The 25938-nt window shown below is 42.7% G+C and overlaps 1 protein-coding gene across 3 annotated transcripts in view; it reads left to right on the top strand.

The window, feature by feature from the left end:
* The window catches only part of NME7 (NME/NM23 family member 7), a 172620-nt gene that overhangs the window by 94928 nt on the left and 51754 nt on the right, over nt 1-25938 (top strand). For all 3 annotated transcript variants that reach the window (XM_039527496.1, XM_039527483.1, XM_039527489.1), the window contains exons 8-10: nt 9618-9682; nt 11247-11315; nt 18386-18487. In XM_039527496.1, the coding sequence (XP_039383430.1) occupies nt 9618-9682; nt 11247-11315; nt 18386-18487 (236 nt within the window). The remainder of the gene's footprint in view (nt 1-9617; nt 9683-11246; nt 11316-18385; nt 18488-25938) is intronic.

The raw sequence follows: 25938 nt of genomic DNA, 5'->3' as shown, positions 1-25938 counted from the left end.
GATCACTACTAAGATCAGTGTTTATAATATATTTATTAATTATCTGGAAAAGTGGGTGAACAATGAGATGGCAAAATTTGCAGAGGATGCAAAAGTATTTAGGGCAGTGAAGACCAGAGAAAACTGTGAGGAACTTCAGCGAGACCTAACAAAGCTAGGTTAATTGACAGCACAACAGCTGATGAGAGTCATTATTGACAAATGCAAGGTAATACATTTAATAAAGTAAGGTCAATGAATAATTCAAATTGTTCCTTCCAATATGTTATCTGTGGGAAGATACTTGGGTTTCATTTTGTGCACAGCTCAATGAAGTTCTCTGTTCAGTGTGCAGTAGCATTCAAATCTGCAAATAAAATGTTAGGATGCATAGAGAATAGGATGAAAAATAATATATATTATAATATTGAATATATTTGAATACCATTATATACACCAATAGTGTACCCTCACCTTGAATACTGTGTTCAGTTCTGTTCACCCTAACTAAAAAAAGTTATCACAAAAGAGATTGAAAAGAACGGGACTATTTACTTTAGAGAGGAGTAAGAAGGGACATAATAAAGGTACACATAATAATGAATGGCACAGGGAAGGTAGACCAGAGGTTTCTGTCCCACTTTCTCCTAATACAAGAGCAAGGGCATGTTCAGTGAAAATGAAACCGAAATCTCAGCCTGTCTCTCTAATATTTCCTTGTGGGTGTCTGTAGTTGTCAGCGCAAGTTCAACATGGCTAAAACACAGCTCAGTTTTTCCCCTCAAGCGTCCTCCCATCTCCTTTCTCAATCAATGTGGACAACATCACCATCCTGCCTGTCATTCAGGCCCATAACCTGAGCATCTTCTACACACACAACTGCAAAGCTACGTCATTATCCTCCTTCAGATCCCTCCTCCAAACTTTCCTTTTTATGATGCTTACAAAAAAACTTGACAATGGTTAGGCCGCTGGTGTGTTGAGATCACTGGCATTCATCCTGGCCAGTATTGTCTCATTGTTTGTTTCCTTGGACTCCATCATCTGTAAGTCTGTATCTATCTGTTGTGTCTAGTCTTATACTTTACATTGTAAGCTCTTTGGTGCAGGGACAATCCTTGTTTTGTGTTTGCACAGTGAGCACGGTGGAATCCTGATCCATAAGTGGGGCTTCTAGGCGCTACAGCAATATTCATACAATAGACAATTAGCCTGTGGAATTCATAGCCTCAGGTATGCATTGAGGCCAAGATCTTAGCAAGAGTAAGAAAAAAGTATATATTTATATGACTGATAAGACTCTGCAGTTGTATTAGTAAGAATTAAGGAAACATCCAGAAGTTTGGAAGGGATAGAAAACCTCAGTCTTCAGGATAGAAACTGACCACAGCTAATATGAGTTGGGAAGAAATGTCCCTGTCATGGGGTCCGCCCGCTGCAGGTGTCACTGCCTCCTGGCAGTTCTGGGGATTAGCTCTGCCAGGCCTGTGCCCTCCTCTGGTGGTGTCTTCCCTGTTATCCTCTCGCTCCAGGAAATGCAGCCTTCTTTTTGTGACTCTGCCCTCTTGTCTGGTCACTCAGCATTTCGCCCCTTTTGAGGTATAGTCCATCCAAGTCTCCATCACTCCCACAGTGACCCAGGCACTCTTCTGGTTCACTGCCCCGCTAGTGCCACTTCCTCAGTGGCAGGGAGGGGAACCTGGGCCTGCCCTCTCCTCCGGGTTCCAGCCCAGGGACCCTACAACACACAGCCAATGTCTGTGTAGTCCCCAACCTTGCTGCTTATCTCTGGGCTGCTTCATACCCCACATGCCACAGGCTCTCTTCTTCACCCGGCTCTCTTCAGGGTACACCCTTCCCTCTGGGCCAGGCCTCCAGGGTCCTACGCTTTCCCCAGGTTCCTTCCTTCCCTCTGTACTAAACAGAGGGTGACTGCAAACTTCTTTCTGGCTGCCAGCTTCCTGGGTTTATACTAGCCCAGCCCCCCCTCAGCTCAGGTGAGCTTCCTCCTAATGAGGGTTTTCTTCCCACCCTTCATTCCCCCAGTTTAGAGCCTAATTGATTGATTGGGCCTACTTGAGCCTGCTCAGAGCCAGTGTGAAGACTACACCCCATCACAGTCCCCATGAGCATGTTAGCCCATAACTCCCTTCCTACTGCAGGGTTTCTTGTACCTTGCTCTGAAGCATAGAGCTGGTTGGAACATCTTCAGGAAAATGTTCAGTTTTGTTGAAGATGTATTGTTTTTGGGAGATCCAGTTTTAGGCCCTGCTTTGCCTGAAGTGGTGGGATGAAAAGTGCTGCTCTGAATCAGGTAAAGCAGGGGCTTGAACCTGGGTCTCCCACATCCCAGGTGAGCACCCTAACTGCCAGGTGAAAGAGAGAGAGAGATGTACACCCACCTCCTCTTTTCTAACACAATTCTGTTTGCACAAAAACATTCAAAAGGTTTTGATTTCATTCCACTGCCTAATGAAAACAAAACAAGCAGAACCTCAAAAGTTGCAGTGAAATGGAATTGTTGTCCTCCAATCATTTCTCCATATCCTCCAATACTGGAGATTGGATTAGAATAGTGGTTTCAAACTGCAGGTTGTGACCCAGTTCTGGGTCGTGGAATGGAAGGCACTGGGTCGCAGCGGCTCTGGTCAGCACCGCCAACCGGGCCATTAAAAGTCCTGTCGGTGGTACTGCCCAGCTAAGGCAGGCTAGTTCCTACCTGTTCTGACACCACGCTGCACCCCGGAAATGGCCAGCAGGCGGTCTGGCTCCTAGGCAGGGAGGCAACGGGGCTCTAGGTGCTGCTCCTGCCCCGAGCACGGGCTCTGCATTCCCATTGGCCGGTTGGGGGGGTTGGTGCCTGCGGGCCTCCGCCTAGGAGCCAGACCTGCTGCTGGTTGCTTCCAGGGCGCAGCACGGTCCACAGTTCCGGGACAGGCAGGAAGCCTGCTTTAGCACCCCTGCTGCACTGCTGACTGGGAGCCGCCCAAGGTAAGCCCACGCCCCAATCCCATACCCTAACCCTCTACCCCAGCCATGAGCCCCCTCAAACCCAAAGTCCTTTCCTGCACCCCAAACTCCTCATCCATGGCCCCAGCCCAGAGCCCTGACTCTCTCCTGCACCCCAACCCTCTGTCCTAGCCCTGAGCCCCCTCCCACACCCCAAACCCCTCATTCTAACCATCAGAGGAGTGAAGTTCTGGAACAGCCTTCCAAGGGGTTTAGTGGGGGCAAAAGACATACCTGGCTTCAAGACTAAACTTGATAAGTTTATGGAAGGGATGGTATAATGGGATAGCCTAATTTTGGCAATTAATTGATCTTTGACTATTAGTGGTAAATATGCCCAATGGCCTGTGATGGGACACTAGATGGGGTGGGATCTGAATTACTACAGAGAATTCCTGGCTGGTGAGTCTTGCCCATATGCTCAGGGTTTAGCTGATGGCCATATTTGGGGTCGGGAAGGAATTTTCCTCTGGGGCAGATTTGCAGAAGCCGTGGAGGTTTTTCACCTTCCTCTGCAGCGTGGGGCACGGGTCACTTGCTGGAGGATTCTCTGCACCTTGAACTCTTTAAACCATGATTTGAGGACTTCAGTGGCTCAGACACAGGTTTGATACAGGAGTGGGTGGGTGAGATTCTGTGGCCTGCATTGTGCAGGAGGTCAGACTAGATGATCATAATGGTCCCTTCTGACCTTAAAGTCTATGATTCTATCCCTGGCTCTGTTGGGTCGTGGACATTAACAATTTTCTTCATCTGGGTCGCCAGAAAAAAAAGTTTGAAAACCACTGTGTTAGATGGATCATTGTTTGAACCAATTTGGCAATTTTCATGTTCCTGTGCAGAAACTATTTTTTCCCCTTTAAAAGACACACTGCAGGAGTGAAATGTGTTTAACTAGGGGCAGAGCATTATGCAGATGAATTAATGCAGGAGGGAGAAGGGAAGCCAGTGTTCTGATTTATCTAGATGACACACTGCCCCCAACTGATGACTTAGTACTCTCTGAAAAGCTCAAGTAGGATGGCAAATCCCAGGAGAAGTGAAGGGAACATAGCATCTCTACCCATTACTGTCCAGAGTTGGGCTACTGGCTAATAGAGCTGGGAATTGATAAATCAATTATTAAATGAACATGTGGAATCTGTAAACCAGGCATGTCACTCCAGTCAATTGTTTTGCAAGCATTTGTATCATCTTGTGAAGCCTGATGTTCTTCACTACTCTTATTATATATGATTGAAAAATTATTTGTGCATATTACAAGGTAGCAAATTGCTGAAAAGCACTGCAGCCAGTGAGATCTAATGCCTCATCTGTTCATCTGATTAAAATATGCTTGAAGATTATCTGTCCAGTGTTAGTGCCTAGTAACCTAATGCTGTCTAGGAGACACAAAGCTTTCTCTCTCCGTTTTTATGCCGAAGGTTATTTGTTATGCATATTTGCTAGGATTAGCGTTAAATTCCTCCAGTTGTATTTAGTAATGCCTGCGATTTCTTTTGTACGTTGTCACTGAAAATTAATCCTAACTAGCCCCTAATCTGCAGCTTTGATTTGCTTTGGCTTCTTACTGCACTTAAATATGTACTATCCCTGTTTGGAGGGTCTTTAAGAAGTAGCTCGTTATACTATTCACCTGGATTTTAAAGTGGTTACTCTTTTTTTTTTTTTTAAGTCATAAATTATTGTAAGCTGCTGAAATGACTCTGTCTAATTAATTCTTCCTTCCCATCCCTATATACTCAGAAATGTGAGCACATAACCCCTTCCACTACTGCAATTGGCTGAAACCGTGGACCTGGACTATGGGAGTTTGCCACTCTATTGCTCTAGGGTTGCCATCTGTTTGGGTTTTTTTTTCTGTATTGCTCCATTTATATTCTGCAAGTGCATTGTTATTAGGAAAAGGGCACCTGTCTATTGGTTAAAGCGGGGCAGTGGGAGCCAGCACTCTAGGGTTCTAGTCTCCGCTCTGCCACTGATTTGCTATCAGGCTTTTGGCAAATCACTTATCCTCTCTGGGCCTCGGTTTCCACTCCTGGGAAGTAGAGATGATAATCCCCCCAGCAAAGATGTGGCGTGTGGCTTGATATCTGTTTGTGAAGTACTCTGATGAGATGAGTTGCTATATAAGCACGGGGGTGGTGGTGTTAACAGTAGATTATTCTGTTGAGATTTTAAACTGGCCTTGTCTGGCATGCATGCGGGGGCGGAGTAGCGAACTCTTCAAAATAGCATCCTCCATCCTGTGCAGCGTGATATCGGACAAAACATGACCGGTTTTATATCCGTACCGGACAGGATAGACCTTGAAAAAACAGGACTATCCAACTTAGAACTGGATGACTGGCCTGCCTAGCCAGATTTATAAATTTGCCCAGTGGCCTTTTCAGTGGGGGGGCAGTTCTAACCCTCTTACTCTGAATAGTTGAGGAGGATTATCATGAGGAGATTTTGGGGGGGGGAATTCTTCTCCCAGACATTTTGCTATGGGAGAGGATGACATGGGCCAGTGAAATGAATTCCATTGGTTCAGCTTTTGAATCGCTGTAGTACTGAGTGATCTTTCTGGAAGCACAAGAGATTCTGCAGCTAGGATGAAATCAGAAAGTTCCATGGGAGAAAAGTACATATTGATAGATCTATCGTGGTTCATTATTTAAAGAACTTGGTGCCAAAGGAACTGGGTTAAAGTGTCCCAAACACATCTGATCCCCTCTCACAGAGTAGTCTGTCTTCTCTCCCCCAGATGAGCAAAATCTTAATAACCTTAGTAAAGAAGAAACACAAAAAGTTGAATGGTAGAATTCCGGTATCCTTTATTCCTCTACAACATAGATTTTACTAACCGCATTTAAAACTGGTGAGTATAAAAGTCCAGTAGAGAGCAAGTCTTTATTACCCACAGGCCCAGATACATGATGAATATTTTAATCAGTGTGCGTGTGCCAACCAGATAGACTGGTGAATGGCTAACCGTTATTTATGATAAAGTTTAAAAACAGAGCTCTTCAGCCAATGGTATAGCAGCCATTTCACAACAAGTAGTTCAGCCTTTGCTATTCCTTTGCTTCTTCTCTTTCTTCCTTGGCTCCCCCAAAAAATGTGGCTGTTGGTTGCAGGAATTTAGGGGATGGAGGATCCCTTCCTCTTTTCTCTCTGCAACTGTACTAATAATCCCTTAATTGTTGAATGTAGAATGGTGACTGTGATGGGTTGGATCACAGAAACCCTCTTGGGAACTGCCAACTGATGTGCTGAGACTACTTCTAACCTGTTTTCCCTGCCAGCTTGGGACTCCAGTGCCCTGCCTGGTTTGAGCCAGACACGCTAGCCTGCTGCAAACCCAGACCCAGGTCTGAACCACGTCCCCCAAAAGCTGCAGGCTTAACTGAAAACAACTTAAGAAGTGTTCCTGTCTCCAGCATTCAAATGCCCAACTCCCAGTGGGGTCCAAACCCCAAATAAATCTGTTTTACCCTGTATAAGCTTTATACAGGGTAAACTCATAAATTGTTCACCCTCTAGAACACTGATAGAGAGAGATGCACAGCTGTTTGCCCGCACAGGTATTAATACATACTCTGGGTTAATTAATAAGTAAAAAGTGATTTTATTAAATACAAAAAGTAGGTTTTAAGTGGTTCCAACTAGTAACAGACAGAACAAAGTAAATTACCAAACAAAATAAAATAAAATACGCAAGTCTATGCCTAATACAGTAATACAGATGAAACCTCACCCTCAGAGATGTTCCAGTAAACTTCTTTTACAGACTAGCCTCTTTCTAGTCTGGGTCCAGCAATCGCTCACACCCCCGTGGTTACTGTCCTTTGTTCCAGTTTCTTTCGGGTATCCTTTGGGGGTGGAGAGGCTAGCGGAAGATATTCAGTAGATCATAACCTTTGCAGACATATATTTTATGCTAGATAGGCCAGGTAACATTCCAGTTATGTCATATTTACTTTCATAAGCATATTTCCATAAAGCATTATGGGGTGCAATGTCACAGTGACAATTCCCTTCTCTGCCACAGATTTCCTGAGTGACCTTGGGCAAGTCAGTTAGGCTGAGTCTACACTGCAAAGCAATAGGGCTCGAACCCTGGGTCTGGTCTTGACTCAGTCCTGGGATCCTAGGTCCAAGTCAATCTGAGAGATTTGTTTGTAGATGGAAAGGGGGTTTGAGCTCAAACCTGAATCTGAGCCTGAGCTTACATTGCAGTGTAGACATACCCATTATATCTCTGTGCCTCGGTCAGCTCTCTGTATAATGGGGATAATATCTACCTACCTACAGGGGTGTTGTGAGGTTAAATACATTAAAAATTAGGAGCTGCTTAGATACTGTGGTAAGGGAGGGGCCATATGACTAATTAAGATAGATTCTACCTCAGGTTTCTTGTGTGACCTTGGGCACATTCATCTGTCTGTGCCTCAGTCCCCATAGGAAGAAGAACAGGAGTACTTGTGGCACCTTAGAGACTAACAAATTTATTTGAGCATAAGCTTTCGTGGGCTACAGCCCATCCGAAGAAGTGGGCTGTAGCCCACGAAAGCTTATGCTCAGATAAATTTGTTAGTCTCTAAGGTGCCACAGGTACCCCTGTTCTGTTTGTGGATACAGACTAATGCGGCTGCTACTCTGAAAACAGTCCTCATAGAGTAGATGTTATCCCATTTTACTAATCTCACAGGAGTATTGTGACGATACATTTATTAATGTTTGTGAGGCACCATATCAAAACATACCTTGACACCAAAAACTCGGTCTCCACTCATTTCTAAATGCCAAAATTCCAAACAGCTGGCCCCCAGCCAGATGCCAAAACCTCCAGATTTCCCTCAATAACAAAAATAGGTCACATTTTGAAAATGGGAAATTTTGGGGGAAAGCATAAATTGAAATGCTTCCTCAAATTGCAATTTGTATTGACTTTAACATGAAAACAACAGAAGACAATATTGGAGGTACTGCACTAAATCAATTAAAGAACTTGCCCCTCTTCTTGAATTTAGCTGAAGCTGCCGTCAATATGTTAATGTGATTCAGAATTCAGTGCCCCTATGCTGGAGAAATCTGTGGGTCCTGCAGAATTCAGGTCCTGAGCATTTAGGAAACTTGAGTATTAGTTTTCAGTCATAGTCTTAGTTACTGAGCTTATTCTGTACAGTGCTAAAAAAAACCCCTTTCATATTAGAGAATTGTTAATTAAGGTATTTAATGACCAAGTCAATCCTTGCTCCGTTGAAGTCAATGGAAGTTTTGCCATTGACTTCAATAGGAGCAGGACTTCATCCCATATCTGCAATTGTTGAGCAAATACTTTACATTGAATGCCTATAGATTGAGTGATGGTTTCTGCTCAGTAACTCTCATCCATTGTACTCCATGCGCTTTCTGCTTTTTGGTAAACTTTTTACCAAATATCTTTCTTGGACTTTGAATGACAAAACGTAAGCCCCATCTCTTTGTCTTATTGACTGTCTAGGTGTTTATATTGCATCCATCACCATAGTGTGCCACAGTATACTCATCTAAAGAAATAACAATACCTCAGTACAAACATCACACACAATGGCAAGATGTCTCAGTATGGTTATTCTGTGGCTATACACCTTATCCTCTCCCTCCCCTGCCCCTAAGACAGGCTATTAGAAGAGAATGGGAGGCATTCTCCCCTCTCTCTTCTTTCCCATTCCCTATGCCTTCCTGGAACAAGAAGAAATCCTGGGAGCACCAGTTCATTTACTTCAAGTTCCCAGTACATCATTTGGTCTTCAGTATGGGGACATCTCTATGATCATCTCTGCTTGCTCTTGAACAAATGTCTGGAAACCCCAAGAACTATATGAAGTGCTCCTGAGAGTTGCAGGAAGTTCTGGAGCACAGGCTGGGTTATCCTGTGGATACGGTGTTTCTACTAAGTTCTGCCTACTGTTGTATTGTATGCTAGACTGACATAGTTTCTTAAGGGGCCTGATCCTGTGAACACAAGTCCCATCCCACTCCACTTCAGTGGGTTTGTTGATGGGTAGGTATACTGAATAGTAAGTGTTTTCAAGAACGAGCTCCTAAAAGGTATGGGACCAAATTTTTCTCTGTTGTACCTTCATGGACTTCCATGAAGGTACATCAGGGATGACCTTTTGTACACATTTAATTGATCACGTTTGTTACAGTTGTGCCTAGAGACTAACCAAGAGTGGGGCCCCACTGTGCTGTACTCACACAGAGTAGTAGACAGTCCCTATCCTGAGGAGCTTGCAATCTAAATATTGTAAATAGATGTTTATATAAATGGAGTTTTGGGTGCAAATATAGGGTGAAGTCAATGGGAGTTTTGTCATTGACTTCAATATGGCCAGGATTTCACCAATCACATTATTCATACATTGCTGCAAAAAGTTATTTCAACAACTGAATGAAAACTCGGAGAATCACTTCCAAAGGATCTCAGAAAGGTTAGGATATCTGAATTCTGCTCTGCTGCATATTTCAGCTTTATAGAGATAACATAAATGCTGTGTTTTGACAAGAAAACAGGTAGTATATGAAATACCTGCTATACTTATATACTGTAAATTTCATTAATTCATTTATGAATGTGTGTGTTTGTATCTCCAAAGGGCTAACTGGAAAGATCATAAAAGCCATCCTCGATGGGGGTTTTGAAATCTCGGCTTTGCAGTTGGTAAGTATGTTCTTGCATTTCATATGTTTCCGTTTCCCATTTTAACTGGATCTAGAGCAAAGTTGCATGATTGCCACTTTCTTTTAATTAAAAAAAAATCTCAACATAGGAATGTGGACTATCAAATTAAAGATTTATTGGGAAGAATGTTTGAAGCCTGGCACTTCTATGTACATCTGTGATGCAGAATGAGTCTCTGTCTTAAGATTTTATACTGCTGCCTTTCATCGTAGTATGTGAGTGCCTTCCACATAAAATCAACAGCAATAACAGAGTCCCTAGTGGACTTCATGGAGTCTCTGGTGCCTCTCCCTTGTTTAGGATCAGAACTGTTTGGGACTATGTTTTTGTTTCTGTTTGATTGGGCGATATGGTTGTTGCTGGATTTTGAGGGAGGATTGTTTTCATTTTGTGTTTTCATTTTTTTGAGGGGACAGTTATTTTTGTAGATGTGTTGTCAAGGTTGTCAACATTGGGATTTTTTTCTTTTAAATTTATGGCTGGTGTATCGCTGATGGAGGATCTTGGACAAGTGCAAGTCACTTTGCCTCTCTGTGCCTCAGTTTCTTCATCTGTAAAATGGCAGTAATAATACTGATGTCTTTTATAAAGCACTTTGAGATCTACTCATGAAAAGTGCTAGGTATTAATAATAATCTGCTTAGAGTTTTTTTATATAACATTTAGTGTGAATTTAAGATAGGATTTTCAAAGTTGCCTAAGGGATTTTGAAAATCCCACCCTTAATACCTGTGAAAGCCTTTGAGACCGAAATCATCTATTTGGCCACAGAGCAGTTTCAACATGGGAAGAAGCAAAGGAAACGTTTCCTCCACATAACCCCCTGCTAATATGCCTCAATTCTGACCTGGAAGGGGACACACTAGAATTCAGAAGGTCATTCAGCGTCCTTGGCCTATTTGCTTGCTCATTGAGACTCCATTAATGGAATCAATTAGTGCAAGCTGACATTCTGGGCTTTCTAATCAAATTTGGAATGTAGAGTACAGTTATGGTCAGCAAAGGAACTGTGTAAAAATGGTTTTATTGAATCCATCCTGCTCCTGATTTATCTTTAAGTGGCATCTGCCAACTTCATGGAGAAAATACAATATTTACTGCTTAGCTGTATGGGCTTGCTGGGCTATTGAAGAATGATCTGGAACCTATCTGCCCCGTGCACCATCAGCAAAAGAATTCTTCAAAGCCTTCCTTCCTATTACAGGGGAACCCATCAAAATACTTTATGGGGTAAATAAAGAGTATACTAAATGCTTGCTGGATTTTTCTCCTGAGTTTTCTCCTGGCTAACACAGGGGTTCTCAAACTGGGGGTCAGGACCCCTCAGGGGGTCGTGAGGTTATTACATGGGGGGTCGCGAGCTGTCAGCCTCCACCCCAAACCCTGCTTTGCCTCCACTATTTATAATGGTGTTAAATATATAAAAAGATGTTTTTAATATATAAGGGGGGTCACCCTCAGAGGCTTGCTTTGTGAAAGGGGTCACCAGTACAAAAGTCTGAGAACCCCTGGGCTAACATTTTCACCCTTTTCCTTTGCATAGTTCAACATGGAACGTGCGAATGTGGAAGAATTCTATGAGATTTACAAAGGTGTTGTTGCTGAATACGCTGTAAGTATAAACTAGAAAAGAATCTACTAAAAAATAAGATCGCAATTAAAGAGAGGTGGTCATTTCTCTCTGTACTTAGGATTGTGACCTAGAGTTATATCAAGAGTCTGATTTTGAATACTCCCTGAGTTGGTCCAGAATGAACTAATCCATCTGAAATTCCTCATGTATACTCTGAGACAGGAGAATTTTTTGTGGGAAAAGTGAAGGACCATTGGGCCAAGATATTTATGAAATAGAACAGGTTGGAAAAACAGAACTGAGCTATTTCACTTTAGCAGAGCTGGTGTAATGTCTAGTTTTATATTGTTGTTGAATGTCCTATTTCAAAAGTGGTTTGGCCTAGAAACTCTGTATGTATTTATTCCTTTCTCCTCAGTGGGTCCTGGTGTGTTTGAGTATTTTTATGATGGTCGGATGGTTAACGTCATATGTAAGTTGATCTGTCTTTTGAATTTCTGTGAAATCACTGTGGTCCAATAGGCATATTGTAACCTCAGTGGGGTTTGATGTCTGTGTACATTGTAATGCCTTTGAGCACTGGCACTGAAGGCTTCCTGGGTGCTTGTGGACCAATGGGAATATAATAAGGTGACTTTGTATTTCTGCAACACCCTCCCTCTGAGGATTTCAGTGCACTGTGCAAACAGTAATGCAAAGAGTCTTACAATGTCCCTGTGAAGTATGTAAGTTATATGGATTAAGGTACCAGCACTCCAAAGGGACCTGGCCATTTGACTTTTATGCCTCAGGGAGTGCTACTGCTGTTAAAAGTGAGATTATCACTTCCGTCTCTGAATCCAAGTGCTTAAGTGACTTTCACCAGTTCACTGGTGAGACTCTCTTTAAATCATCATCAGCAAACATATTTCTTGAATGGTTCACCCTTAGCTCTGAAGTTTATTATAGTTGGCATTATGGAGGGATGATTGCTGGATGTCCATATGTCATAACCGACTCTTTCTTCAGCAGTTAAGGTTTGACCCTGGTACCGAGTATTGAGAATATTTGCAGGAAAATGAGCTGGCGATAGTGCTTGTGCCATTCGTTTTTTTTAATGCTTGTAATTTAACTCTGTCGTTGCATATTTCTCTTTTTAAGATCTCACTCAGTTCCTTCCAAATTTCAACAGTCAGCAATAAAACAGCAATTTCCCTGCATTTTGTTCAAGGCTACAGATATAGGCTTCAGAGTACTCAGCATGTGTTCAACATTTCTCTTAAGCCCAATGTTGAGAACTTTGGCTGTGATAGTGCTATCTATTTTTTCATGATTTTGTTCACAAAATGTCATCAGATTAGGCCAATTCTTGATCTAGTGCTCAAAACAGTCCACTACTGCGTTCCATCGCATGTCTTTTGGGAGAGTTAGCTTGGTTCTTCCCACTTTTTTCAGAACAGCTGCTGCAAAGTGGTTGTTACGGAAGTATTTTGCAATTTCAACAACATTAGCCTTTATTTCTGGAATACTGAAATCTTTGGCTAGGAGGTGCATCAAATGACCACTGCAACTGTATGTTATTAGCTTGGGACTCTCTTCTAAATAATTTCTTCTCATCTTAGATACATTTGCAGCATTGTCTGTAACCAAGCTGCATACTAGACGTTTGAATTTTTTTTCACAGTTTGTTATAGCTTTTACAGCTACTTCTTGTAAGTATTCTGCTGTGTGTGCATTTCCTGATGTATCAATTGTTTCTGTAAGGAAGACATTCCCTTCTTCTGTTGTCACACCAGCACAATACAACAGGATCATTGTGGACATTGCTCCACCCATCAAGACTCAGGTTAACAATTTTATCCTCTAGACCTTTTTCACACTGCTCAATTTCTCTTTCATATACTTTATCCAGCTGTTTGCCTGTGACATCTGCTCTGTTGGGTGGACTGTATCCTGGTCTTAATGACTGAACCATGTTAATGAAGTGTGAGTTCTCAATCATACGGAAAGGAGAGTTTGTTGCATAAATAAACCGGGAATTTTTTTCATCAATTACCTCTTTTTGTAATCTCCTGGTTCTTATCACAAACTTATCTATGGTTGTTTTTGGATGATGGAGATTTTTCTTTTCTTTTTGCTACAGGTGATATACTGTGACTGTGACATACATGATGTGACTGAAACACTATCATTGACAGATAACTCTTAAACTATATAAAATGATGGTGATCTTGAAGGTGGAGAGTCTTCAGAATCCTGTATGTTGAGGATGGTTTCTCCTAAACAAAATAAGTCAATGCAGTTGTTGTTATTATTACCATACTGCTCATTTAGTATTACTCATTGCATTCACTGACACTCAGTACTACTTTAAAGGTGAAATTGTAAAAGGAAGATCTGCCTATTTCAGCTATTTATCTTTTATCACAACTGCATCTAAAATGATAGTACCATAGAGTAACAATTATATTTTTTGATCAAACATGAGAATTCAAGAATGGTCTAGGAAGAAGACAGGCAGTCCTTAAGAAAGAAGTATGACATAAAAAAGTTTACCAACCTGAAGATCCTGCATATTCAGACATGTTCCTTTCATCATCTTCAACGCAGCTTCCTCCTGAGAAGGACACTTCTCATGATGTTGTTTCATTCGGGCAACCAGGTCTTGCATTTCTTTGTTGCACTGTTTGCATTTTGCACACATGCCTGTCTTACTCACAGGTAGAGGAACTTCATTAAAATATTCCCAAAATGGGTCTCTTTTATGGCCTGCTGACATTATTGATTTTCCTTTCTAGTGAGAGAGTGATGTGGTAGATCTCAAATCAATGAAGGCTACACTCAGAAAGACCTCAAGAGTTCTGGAATATGCTGCTCAAACAGTTTCACTTTTGTTTCTATTGTCTGTCCTTCCCTTCTCACATTTATCTCCAGACTTCTCCTTGTCCAGATCTATTCTGCCCCCAACATTCTATTCATTGAACTTTTTGAAACTTTGCACTTTTAGAGAGAGGAAAGGGATTGACTCTGTGTGCACATTTGTAGAGGGACAATAGGACTGAGGTCTGTTATTTCTCACCTCTGGATATTATTTATTTATTTATTTTAAAAACATTTTTGCTGTTAACAGGCATGTTATCTCTGGAGACACGCATCCACAGTTTGAGAACTGCAAAACTAAGCATCTCTGATGGTATCTTCTAGACTGAGCACTGAGACCCATTGGGTAGATAGAAAGATTAATCTAAATAATCTATACAGAAGCCCCTGGAACCCCATAAGATTGGGTCCCTAATCCATGAACCATTGGAACTCATTGACAAAACTTTTCTTAACCATTACATAAATATATTGTCTCATACTCTAGAATTAGAATTTATAATCCCTATTCCATGATGAGATAGCTTTGAGCTATAATGTATCTTAATTAAAACTATCTTTAGATATCAGAGGGGTAGCCGTGTTAGTCTGTATCCACAAAAACAACGAGAAGTCCGGTGGCACCTTAAAGACTAACAGATTTATTTGGGCATAAGCTTTCGTGGGTAAGAAACCCCACTTCTTCAGATGCATGGAGTGAAAATTACAGATACAGGCATAAATATACTGGCACATGAAGAGAAGGGAGTTACCTTACAAGTGGAGAACCAGTCTTGACAGGGCCAATTCACTCAGGGTGGATGTGGTCCACTCCCAATAACTGATGAGGAAGGGTCAATACCCAGAGAGGGAAAATTACTTTTGTAGTGAGCCAGCCACTCCCAGTCCCTATTCAAGCCCAAAATGATGGTGTTAAGTTTGCAAATGAATTGTAGCTCTGCAGTTTCTCTTTGAAGTCTGTTTTTGAAGTTTTTTTGTTGAAGGATGGCTACGTTTAAATCTGTTATTAAATGTCCAGGGAGGTTGAAGTGTTCTCCTACTGGCTTCTGTATGTTACCATTCCTAATGTCTGATTTGTGTCCATTTATTCTTTTATGTAGAGACAGTCCAGTTTGGCCAATGTACATGGCGGAGAGGCATTGCTGGCACATGTTGGCATATATCACAGTAGTAGATGTGCAGATGAATGAGCCCCTGATGGTGTGGCTGACGTGGTTGGGTCCTCTGATGGTGTCGCTAGGGTAGATATGCGGACAGAGAAGGCAACAGGGTTTGTCACAGGGATTAGTTCCTGGGTTAGTGTTTCTGTGGTGTGGTGTGTAGTTGCTGGTGAGTAGTTGCTTCAGGTTGGGGCGCTGTCTGTAAGTGGGGACTGGCCTGCCTCCCAAGGTCTGTGAGAGTGAGGGATCATCAATCTGTTTCCTCACTTCCCCAGGTGGGTATTGTAGTTTTAAGAATGCTTGATAAAGATCTTGTAGGTGTTTGTCTCTGTCTGAGGGATTGGAGCAAATGCGGTTGTATCTTACGGCTTGGCTGTAGACAATGGATTGTGTGATGTGTCCTGGATGGAAGCTGGAGGCATGTAGGTAAGTGTAGTGGTCAGTAGGTTTCCAGTATAAGGTGGTGTTTATGTGGCTGGCTCACTACAAAAGCAATTTTCCCTCTCTGGGTATTGACACCTCCTCATCACTTATTGGGAGTGGATCATGTGCCAGTATATTTATGCCTGTATCTGTAATTTTCACTCCATGCATCTGAAAAAGTGGGGTTTTTTAACTCACGAAAGCTTATGCCCAAATAAATCTGTTAGTCTTAAAGGTGCCACCGGACCCTTCTTTATCTTTAGATAGGTTTTTCCGTCAAAAAAAGCATTTTATCAAAAAAATCCAACTTAAATTAAAAAAAAGTCCGATTTTTTTTATTTTTTTTAATCCACCCTGATTTGAAGCTAAAATTTTGAGTCAAGACCTCCTACAAGCCCTCTGTGCCTGGAGCACTCAAGTGAAGGAAACAGGATTTCCCCAGCTGGAGGTCTGGTCTTCTCTGAGGTAGAGAGATACAGGAAATCTAGTCCAGATGGTAAGAGAAGGCACTTCCACCAAGAGCAGTGAGGTAGTGCCAGTGCTAGGCAACTGAAAGGAGCAAGGAGGGAAGAAGGAGGAGGACCTAAGTCAGGATATGACCTCTATATATGTGACTCCAGTCTCTAAGGCTTTCCATCCTGTTGTGGTGTTTGGGGTTTTTTTTTATTTTAAATTTTTAATGACTTAAAAATTAATCATCATGACTGGTGAAATATCAGGGCAGAAGTTGTTTCATATACAAATCCCAGCTTCCTTTTCAAAGGTCTTGTCCTCATTTCCTAGGAATCATCATCAGTCATTCAGAAGTGAGCTTGGCATACAACTATAAAATGGTCCTTCATGAAAGGAGAAATTGAAATAGTTGCCAAAGATTCCAGCTTTGCTGGTGTTTCCTCTAACTGCCTAGGGCAGGAGTCCTTAGATAACTGTTAGAAAAAAACAAACCACAAATGATCACTTTGTAAACACAGTTACACGTTTTGGGATGTGCCATTATGCTGTGTACTGCTAGAGCAGGGATTCCCAAACCGTGATAGGTGAGCTTGATGTTCCATCCATTCACTTGACAGCCATTGTTTAAGAAGGTGGTATATGAACCAATGAACTTTGGAAGCAGCTGCACTAGAGCTTGTTTCATAGTAGTAATACCATCTAGCATTGCACTATAGCTGAAGGCATCTGGTCTTCAACCTTGTGCCTCATAACGCAACCTAGTAATCTGGAATAATCTCACTCCTTGTTGAGTGCTTGTCTTCCTGTGAACACCCAATAATAAAAGTTCTGGTGTGAAATCCTGGCTCCATTAATGTCAAAGGGAGCCTGCTAGTGACTTCAGTGGGGCAGGATTTCATCAGTGATCTCAAAAGGGATCTCATTGGGAAGTTGCTCTCATTCTGGAAACATAGCATTTGAATTTAATTCTCTTCGCATTTAATCTTAATTCTTACATGCTGGGATAGGCATGATCCAGGTTTTTCTGCCACCTGCTTCATCTCCTTGTTACCCTTTTCTTTCTTGTTCTTTGCTTGCCTCTGGGTTGACCTATGAGCAGCTAATTGCTGAGTGCCAGAATGGTGACATCTTAGCCTGTTCTCACCACCTTCGCCCATTTCCTATTCCTGTCTTCCCTTTTCCCCATCAGTTTCAAGTCCTTTCATTTGATTTGTTTAAAAAGTGTCTGCTCAGAGCTCTAGGTGCACACACAATCTCTAGTCTGTGTTATGAGGGAGGTCAGACTAAATGATCACAAGAACCCCTATTAATCTTGTTAGCAAACTAGAAATTGGCACCAGTGTCTATAGTTAAAACTCTCCGTATAGAAAGAGGCAGTGTCTAAGGGAGGTAGGACCTAAAGCATGATGTAAGCTTTTGTCAGCTAAAACTGACAACTTAGTTTATACAGACTACATAGGTCAGGTTTAACGTGTCCCCTGTGGGAAATGCTGCTAAATAAATAGGTTGCTCCATTCTGAACCAGCTGAAGATTCTAAGGCTATTTCTACACTACGCACCTTACAACGGTGAGGTGCGCTGTGTGGTCACTCTTTATCACCGGCAGAGCACTCTTCCAGCTACAAAATAAAACCACCTCCAATGAGGGGTGGTAGCTTTGTCGCCGGGAGCACGGCTTTTCACCGACGAAGCGCTGTCCACGCCAGCGCTTTTCGTCACTAAAACTTTTGTCGTGTGGAGAATGTTTTTTTCACACCCCTAAGCAACAATTTTTTAGCAACGAAAGTGCCATTGTAGACATAGCCTAAATCTTCTTCAGGTTTAAACCCAAGTACAGCAAGATGCAGGAACTTAGTCTGAAGGTGACAAAACTATGGCTCTCTGTAGAAAGATCCATGTGAGGAATGAAAAGGTTGCAACCTCAGGCTAAATGCAGAGAAATAAACGTACTTTGGCAACTGCTGGTACTTGGGCATCCTGAAGAAATTAGAGATCCAACTTATCCTCCATGTTGTGAACCTGAATAACAAAATATGGGTAAATTCTCTCAACTAAGGGTGCTGGTTATACCCTCTGCCATTTCTTCCTGCTGTTTCCCCCAACATTTCCTAATAATTTCTTCTTTTTTGTGTTTGGATCCAACTTTGATGTGAAATACAACTCTCAATAACACACTAACAAACTGAAATTTGTTTTAATCTTTTCCTCTTCCAGGAGATGGTTACAGAACTGTGCTCAGGGCCTTGTATAGCACTAGAGATCAGGCAGCTTGATCCTCAAAAAGTATTCAGAGACTTCTGCGGGCCTTCTGATCCTGTAAGTTACTTATTTAAAGAGAAATATTTGAAAGGTGATATTCTATATGTCAAACTGAAACATTGCAGCATTGCTCTGTTTACTGTATGTGTTTTTCACTTTTCTTTGAAACATTTAGCCGTTGGCCACTGCTTGAGGCCGAATACTAGACTAGGTAGATCAGTGGTCTCAAACTGTAGGTAATCCACCGATCCTAGGTAAACAAAGTAATACAATTACCAAAAGAATACTTATGTGAAAATACAGTGTCAAGATAAAAGGCATCTTGGTAATTGTTTTCATCAATTTTCACTGGACGGCAAAGCACTACAATAGTTAACAAAAAAAAAATGGGCTGATTTTCCTTTCAGGCCAGAGTAAATCAGTGTTACTCCACTGAAGTCTGTGGCAATCCCCTGGTATCTTAACTGGTGAGAGGAAACTCTTGGGGTATGTCTACACTGCAATGTAAGCCCATGCCTGAGCCTGGGCTCAAGCCTAACCCTCCATGTGTCTACACTGCAATTGCACTAATCCAGGGCTTGGACCCAGGGTCCCAGGAGGGGCTGGAAGGCCCGAGCTTGAGTTAAGCTGGGACCCGAGTCTGAGCCATAAAGTTTTTCCACAGTGCACAACAGTCCTAGGGCTAGAGTAACCACATTTTGGGGGGAAGGGAGGGTGCTGGGATGTGGTCACTTTGTCTTGGGTCTGTACACTGCAGTGTGGATGTCAGAGCCCAAGGTTGTAGCACAGGTTAGAAAAGTCTTAACATAGGGTTAAAATACAATGTAGATGCTTAAGCACAGAGTTCCCTAATACAGATCAGCTGACTCAAGTCCCACTAATCCTGGGCTCATAGAGATGAGTAGGGGGGCCATGCGGGGGTCAAGTGCCCCTGCCCGATTTCTGCTTGGCCTGGAGGGCAGAGGGGTGGAGGGAGAGGAGCTTTGTCCTCCTCCCACTGCGCCTGCCCCTCAGCACGCTCAGCCTGTGTCCCTGACAGTCAGGGCCAGGCGGGGAGCGGAAGGGGCAGGACCAGCCACTTCTCACACCAGCTGCTCTGGGTCGCTGCTTTGTGCAGCGCAGCAGCTGCCTGAGAGCCTGGCTGGGGAGGTGGCAGCAGTGAGCCACCCTGCCCGCCCAGGCTAGGCTGCCGGGAACAGAGGCCGAGCGAGCTGGAAACATGCCCCGGGGAGTGGGGACTCTGGCTTGCTTGGCCCTTGTCCCCGGCAACCAGGCCTGGGCGGGCAGGGTGGCTCACTGCTGCCACCTCCCCAACCAGGCTCTCTCTCAGGGAGCCACTGAGCTGCAGAGAGTGAGCGGCTCTGTCCCATTCCCTGCCTGGGCCCGACTGCCAGGGAGAGCAGCCAAATGTGCTGGGGTGGAGGTGCAGCAGGAGGAGGACAGAGCCCCTCCCACCCACAGGTAACCGGGGGGAGTAGGAAGAGCATGTTGACCCCCGGCTGGGCATAGGGCCGGGGCGGGGCAGGTCACTGGGCAGAGGAGATGCATGGGACAATCACATGTCCTCCCCCTTTAGATTGTTCCCCTCAGTATCAGGAGGTCTGTCTCGTCTATGCCTGGGCTTTCATTGCAGTGTAGACATACTCCCAGTCCCCATGCTCATTGTAGGAAACAAAAAGCTTGCATTCCGTAGCCCTGCTTGTAATATGATTATTGTTATAGGCTTTATTATATATTTGTTTGAGTGCCATCAATGTACATGATGCTGTACAGAACAGAGAGGTAGAGATAGTCCCTATCCCCAAGATCTTGCCGTTTTTGACTAACCAGACAATAAGGTGCAGACAAAAATACACCAGATAGCATCCAGAAGACAAAATGACAGTCCCTAGGCAATGCAATCAGGGCTTTGTATTTTAATACACCTCTACCCCAATAGAACGCTGTCCTCGGGAGCCAAAAAATCTTACTGTGTTATAGGTGAAACTGCATTATATCGAACTTGCTTTGATCCACCGGAGTGTGCAGCCCCCCAGCCCCCACCCGGAGCGCTGCTTTACCGCGTTATATCCAAATTCGTGTTGTATCGGGTCGCGTTATATCGGGGTAGAGGTGTATTATGGTATGATGTTTTCGTTGTAATTTGGCAGTTTCCAATGCTCAGTATTTTATAGATTTACACCTGAAGAAGAGAACAAGTTCTTTAGAGTTTATTGCTCTGTAGAGTCACATTTAACATTAGAGAAGGCAAATATTGGGGAATTATTCAAATATTTTTGCTAATTTCTAATTTATGTTTCCATTTGGCTTTGTTAAATGTTCCATTTCTTGTACTCTGTTACTCTAGTATGAGCAGAGCATAACCCCAGTTATTTGACCTATATTTAAATGCAGGTCAGTCATGTCTCTCAATAGCAGTTCACACAGTATACTGCTCCTATGGTTGTCCCAAATGCCATTAATGGCAGGTTTCTAATCACTTGAACTCTTTGAAAGATAGGGGTGGTCATTTTATTTTGTTTTTATTTTTTCATTTTTATGCTGGTTTTGTTTAACCCTTGGCATGATACTGCTGATACTGGAAGGTATCCACAAACTAGCAGTCTTAAAGTTATTAAAGATAAATCCAACGTGCTCATAACACTTGTAGTTCTGTATGATGATAATGGTTATAATGTAATCTCCTGTTTCTGGGCTTCCAGCAGAGGTTAGGAAGGAATTTTTTGCCCCAGTGCACAATTATAATCTCTGTTTTTGAGTTTTGTTGGGGGTTTTTTTTATCCTCCTTCCTCTGAAGCATCAGAGATCTGCCATGGCTAGTGAGGGTGGGCTAGACCAGTGGTATAAGGCGGTACAGAAAATCCTCTGTTTTAGATGGCTGGCTGGTGTCTCTTGCTCACATGCTCAGGATCTAACTGGTTGCCAGATTTAGGATCAGAAAGGAATTTTCCCAGGTTAGATTGTCAGGAACCTTGGCTATGTTTCATCTTCCTCTACAACATGGGTTGTGAATTGCCTGCTAGGATCATCTGGGTATATTTCATCTACTCAATTCCTTGCCATCATAGGGCTCCGGGCATTGGTTGTGCCTCAGTCTTTCCTATTATCTGCCTGTGGTACACATCTGTATACTCTCCTGAGGAGTAAAATGTTTTGGTTTAACTGCAGTCATTAGGCTCAATTCAGGTGGAATTTAATGGCATGTGATATACAGGAGGTCAGACTAGATGATCTAATGATTTCTTCTGGCCTGAAGCTCTATGAAACTATTTATCTAAGGTCTTCACATAGCTTCCATTACCATAGTACCTGAGTGAGTCACAAGCTTTAATGTATTCATCCTCACAACACTCCTGTGAGGTAGGGAAGTGTCATTATCCCCGTTTTACAGACAGGGAAGTGAGGCACAGAGACCAGTTGATTTCCCCAAAGACACACCAGAAACCTGTAGATGAGCAGGGAATTGAACCCTAATCTCCTGAGTCCCAAGCTAGTGCTCTAACCATTGGATCATCTCGCATATTTGTTTGTGTGGTTCTTTTTCACCTGGTAGCAACACTATGTGTAGAGTGAAAATAAGCATGATTCTACATGTATTAGAAACAAATGTCTTAGGTTTTGGACATGGGCTTCATATTACTTGCTTTAATGGTATGTTAGATATGTTGTGTACTTCCATCTCCACTGTTTGTTATAAGAATCACCTTAAATCAATTCCTTATCCACATACAGTATAAATGCACAGGGACAGAGCTGCTTTCAGGAGTGTCTTTGCTTGCAATTTATCTGACTAGTTAGACGATGTGTGCAGCTTGTCCTTGACAAAACGTGGTTAAAGTATCACATTTTTTATCATCCCCAATCTACATAGTCAGGGAAGCTAACGACTAAACATTGTGGTTGCAATATCTGCCTCGGGTAGTGGTAGTAGAAACCAGAAAAGCAATTTCCTGTCTAACAAGGTTATGTACAGAGTCTTAGAGATTCATGAGCTGATATTTTAGTGCTTAAAGAGAGGGTAAATATTTAAACTGTCCCATAAATCGTACATTGTCATTCAGAGGTGTGTGTGTGTGTGTGTGTGTGTGTATATATATAAAAAAAATCTTTTTGTCCTATACGGTTCAATTATCTTGAAGAGTTAGTTTCAAGCTTCATTACTTTATATTTAGTTTTCTGCTCAATGTGGTGTTTCAGTTTTGATGTAAAAATAGCTTTTTTTTTAATTTTAACATTTGTTGACTGGGAAAGATTTAAGTGTTTTTCTTATTCTCTCATATAAATGCACCTTTCCCATTTAGTTGTTATGTTTCTGATCAATGAGATGTTTTTTGTTTAAACTTACTGTGGTAACTTTCAATCAGCACTGCTGTTCAGGAGATAAAGTCCTGGAGCAATTCTAAAATCCTGGGATAGTGCCAATGTCCTTTGACAGACTCGGGACAGGAGGACCTAAATTGACTCTGATTTATGTTGTCTAGTGACCTTAACATGTGTGAAGAAGTTTGGTATATAAATACCAAAGTTTAAAGGCATTTGAGAACAGCCAATCAAGCATTTTATGCAGCATGTTCTTAACTACTGATGTTAACAATGCGCTGTGGCATGCTGTGCACACATGTTCATATCTAATGCACTGCCTCCTGATATAAAAATACAGCCTGCTATAAACCAAGACTAGGGCAAAGTCTGGAATTATGGCACAAAACACAAAGGGCCAGATTGTGCCACCCTTGCTCGTGTTGAATAGTCCCTTACTCCACTAGTTGTCTCATTTGAAGTCAATGAGACAGCTCTTGAAGTAAGGTGCTACTCAAGGTGAGTAAAGGCATTGGACTGTGACTCATATGGATGTTGCCTTAGTTTATACATGGCAAATTCTCTCTCTGGTATGTAACGAATGTAATAATTACTACAAATGTGGCAATTCACATTTTTAAAGTGGGTCTTAAAGACTCTAATGATAACATCTCCCTGAGCCTGGCGTAGGCATCCAGAATGGTGGCCAGTCATGCACATTCTCTGCCTGTGGCATATAATAGTCTAGTCGTCTTTGGGCTGTAATATTTCGGTCTCATTTTGGTTGCTGGGTTTAGCATGCAGGTGCTGGGTGGTGTCAAGTGGCTGGTGATATCAGGAGGTCAGACTACTGGCCTTTGAATTCTATGATGTCAGCAGTGGTGGACAAAAACACATGTGGCCTGGGTTTCACAAAATCAAAATGAGATTGTTGTTGGGAACTGAGTCTCATTTTGTCTGAGCCCCCAAACTCTGGGAGTGAGGAGGAGTGAGGACAAGTGATTAACTTTCCTTGGTCCCCAACATGGAAAAGGTAGGAAGAGCTCTAAATGCACAAAACCAGTGATTAGTGCACAGTGCTAAAACCGGAATGAAGTGTGTGCCATTTGCTGTGACTGGATTATTTTTGGTGACACTTCAAGTGAGTAAACTTCTGCAAAGGAAAGACACTCTCTCATTGTAAAAGGAATTTCTTGTTGCCATAGGGGAAGATTTCAGACAGAAAACTTGCTATTTTGAGCTGTTTTATTGTTGTATACTGGCGTAGTCTGTATGCTGGGACAGCGTTGCCAAAGATTTTAGTGGATTTTGTGATATAGGTATTTGTCTACAAGGAACGGGGCTAAAACCAACCCACTGTAACTGACCTAACTGTAGGGATCACTGGGAGTGCTGTGATACAACAGTCAGGGTTCAGCTCCCTCATCAGTTGTCTCATTAGGGGCCTTTCCTTGTTCTCCTGCCAGCCAGCTACAGTGGTTGCCTCTCATTGTCTGCTTGGACTGCTCTACTTTGGGTTTTCCTTCACAGTCAATTGCCAGGCTGTTGCCTACAACCAGCTGCTGTCACAGTCCAACCCTCTGTCTGTCTCCTTGAGTCTGATCTTCTGTCACTTCTTGGTCACGCTAGGTAACAGATTGCCATCTATGGATACTGAAATGTGTTTCTACAGCTCTTAGAATGACAGACAGCCCAATCTTTTCCCTTCTGCTTGGTCTAGGAGACTAGTGAGTTGCCCAATCAGAGGCCAGCAAGTTCATTACAATGCCAATTTTAATATTTTTTCTTCATGCTGTTAAAATTTGTCCACATCTTTCCTACAGCATGGCGCCCAGAACTAGACACAGTACTCTAGCTGAGGCCTCACCAGTGCTGAGTAGAGAGGGACAATTACCTCCCATATCTTACATGCAAAACTCTTATTAATACATCAAGAATGATATTACCCTTTTTTGCAGCCACATCACATTGTTGGCTCACAATTACTTAGTGGTCTGCTATAGCCCATAGATCCTTTTCAGCAGTATTACCAGCACCTATAGTGGGAAGTGCTCAAAAAGTTATATAAATGAGAGCAGGCTTTGTGACTGTGGTGCATATAACTGTGTAACTTACGATTTTGTTTCCCATGTACTACACCTTTAAATATTTGTCATGCAAGACAGCTGCCACTCTAGAATACTGAGTTGATGTAACATATTGCACCAAAGATACATACCAGGCTTTCAGGGAGGCTTTCATTTTGATCTTTTTTCCTGTTTTTCTTAATCTAAAATAAGCCATTTGTGCTGAAAGTACCATACATGGCTGTCCTTCGTGTATGGAAAAACGTCGTGAATAGAGACAGTACATCACAGAGGAGTTAAGTGACAGCAAGTCCATGACAGAGCTGGGAGTAGAACCCCAGATTACCTGACTCATTTCCTTGCTTTGATAGCATGAAAATTCTCCCAGACTGAGAATAAATAACCCCAGAACATGGGGATGGAACTGTAACAGGAAGCAGCTAAAGAGACGTTGCCAACCACAGGAATTTAACAGATACATAGTTCTTAATTTCTGCTTGTCATGAAGTCCCAGGAGCTGGTCTATGCCCCAATCTATACTCAATCTCCTGGGAATGACCCCTTTAGTGTTCCAGGCCTCACAGACCTACACAGTTCCACAGAGGCAGGTCCCTGGCCTCCAAGACTCCAGGACCAATCCCTGTTTCTCACCATGGCTCCCTGCAGTGAATCCAGCTGACTCAGAGTTCTGCGGGAGGCTAGGACTGTATCCCTTCAGGGCGCAATGTTCTCAGTGAGTATTTGCAATGACACAGGCAGTCTGTTCAGAACAAGGTAACAATTTATTAGTCACTTGGGAACAGAATCTGAAAGGCCTTAGGTTAGCACAGAGAGGCGGAAATGAAGTCATAGTCCATCCTGGCCAAGCGAGTGCCATGATGAGCCGGACATCTTTTAATGGACTACAACTCCAGCTCTTCCCCCTGCCTCCTTTTGTCTCCTCTGGTCTGGGCTCCTGCGTCCCTCCAAAAATACCCCCCTTCTTCCAGTCACCTGACACCTTGTTCTCCAGCTCAGTTAGCAAATCCTGCTTGCTGGGGTTTCCCACTGTTAGGTGTTGATTGTTCAGTGGTTGGGGCATCTTTGTCTTGCTGGACCCTCTGTTTTGAGCCAGTTTTTTAATGACTCTACTCATTCCTCTAC

The sequence above is a fragment of the Mauremys reevesii genome, linkage group 1 (assembly GCF_016161935.1).
Source record: "Mauremys reevesii isolate NIE-2019 linkage group 1, ASM1616193v1, whole genome shotgun sequence".
Classification (NCBI taxonomy): Eukaryota; Metazoa; Chordata; order Testudines; family Geoemydidae; genus Mauremys; species Mauremys reevesii.
Note: the sequence above shows the minus strand (reverse complement) of the source record. Positions and strands in the feature narration are given on the sequence as shown.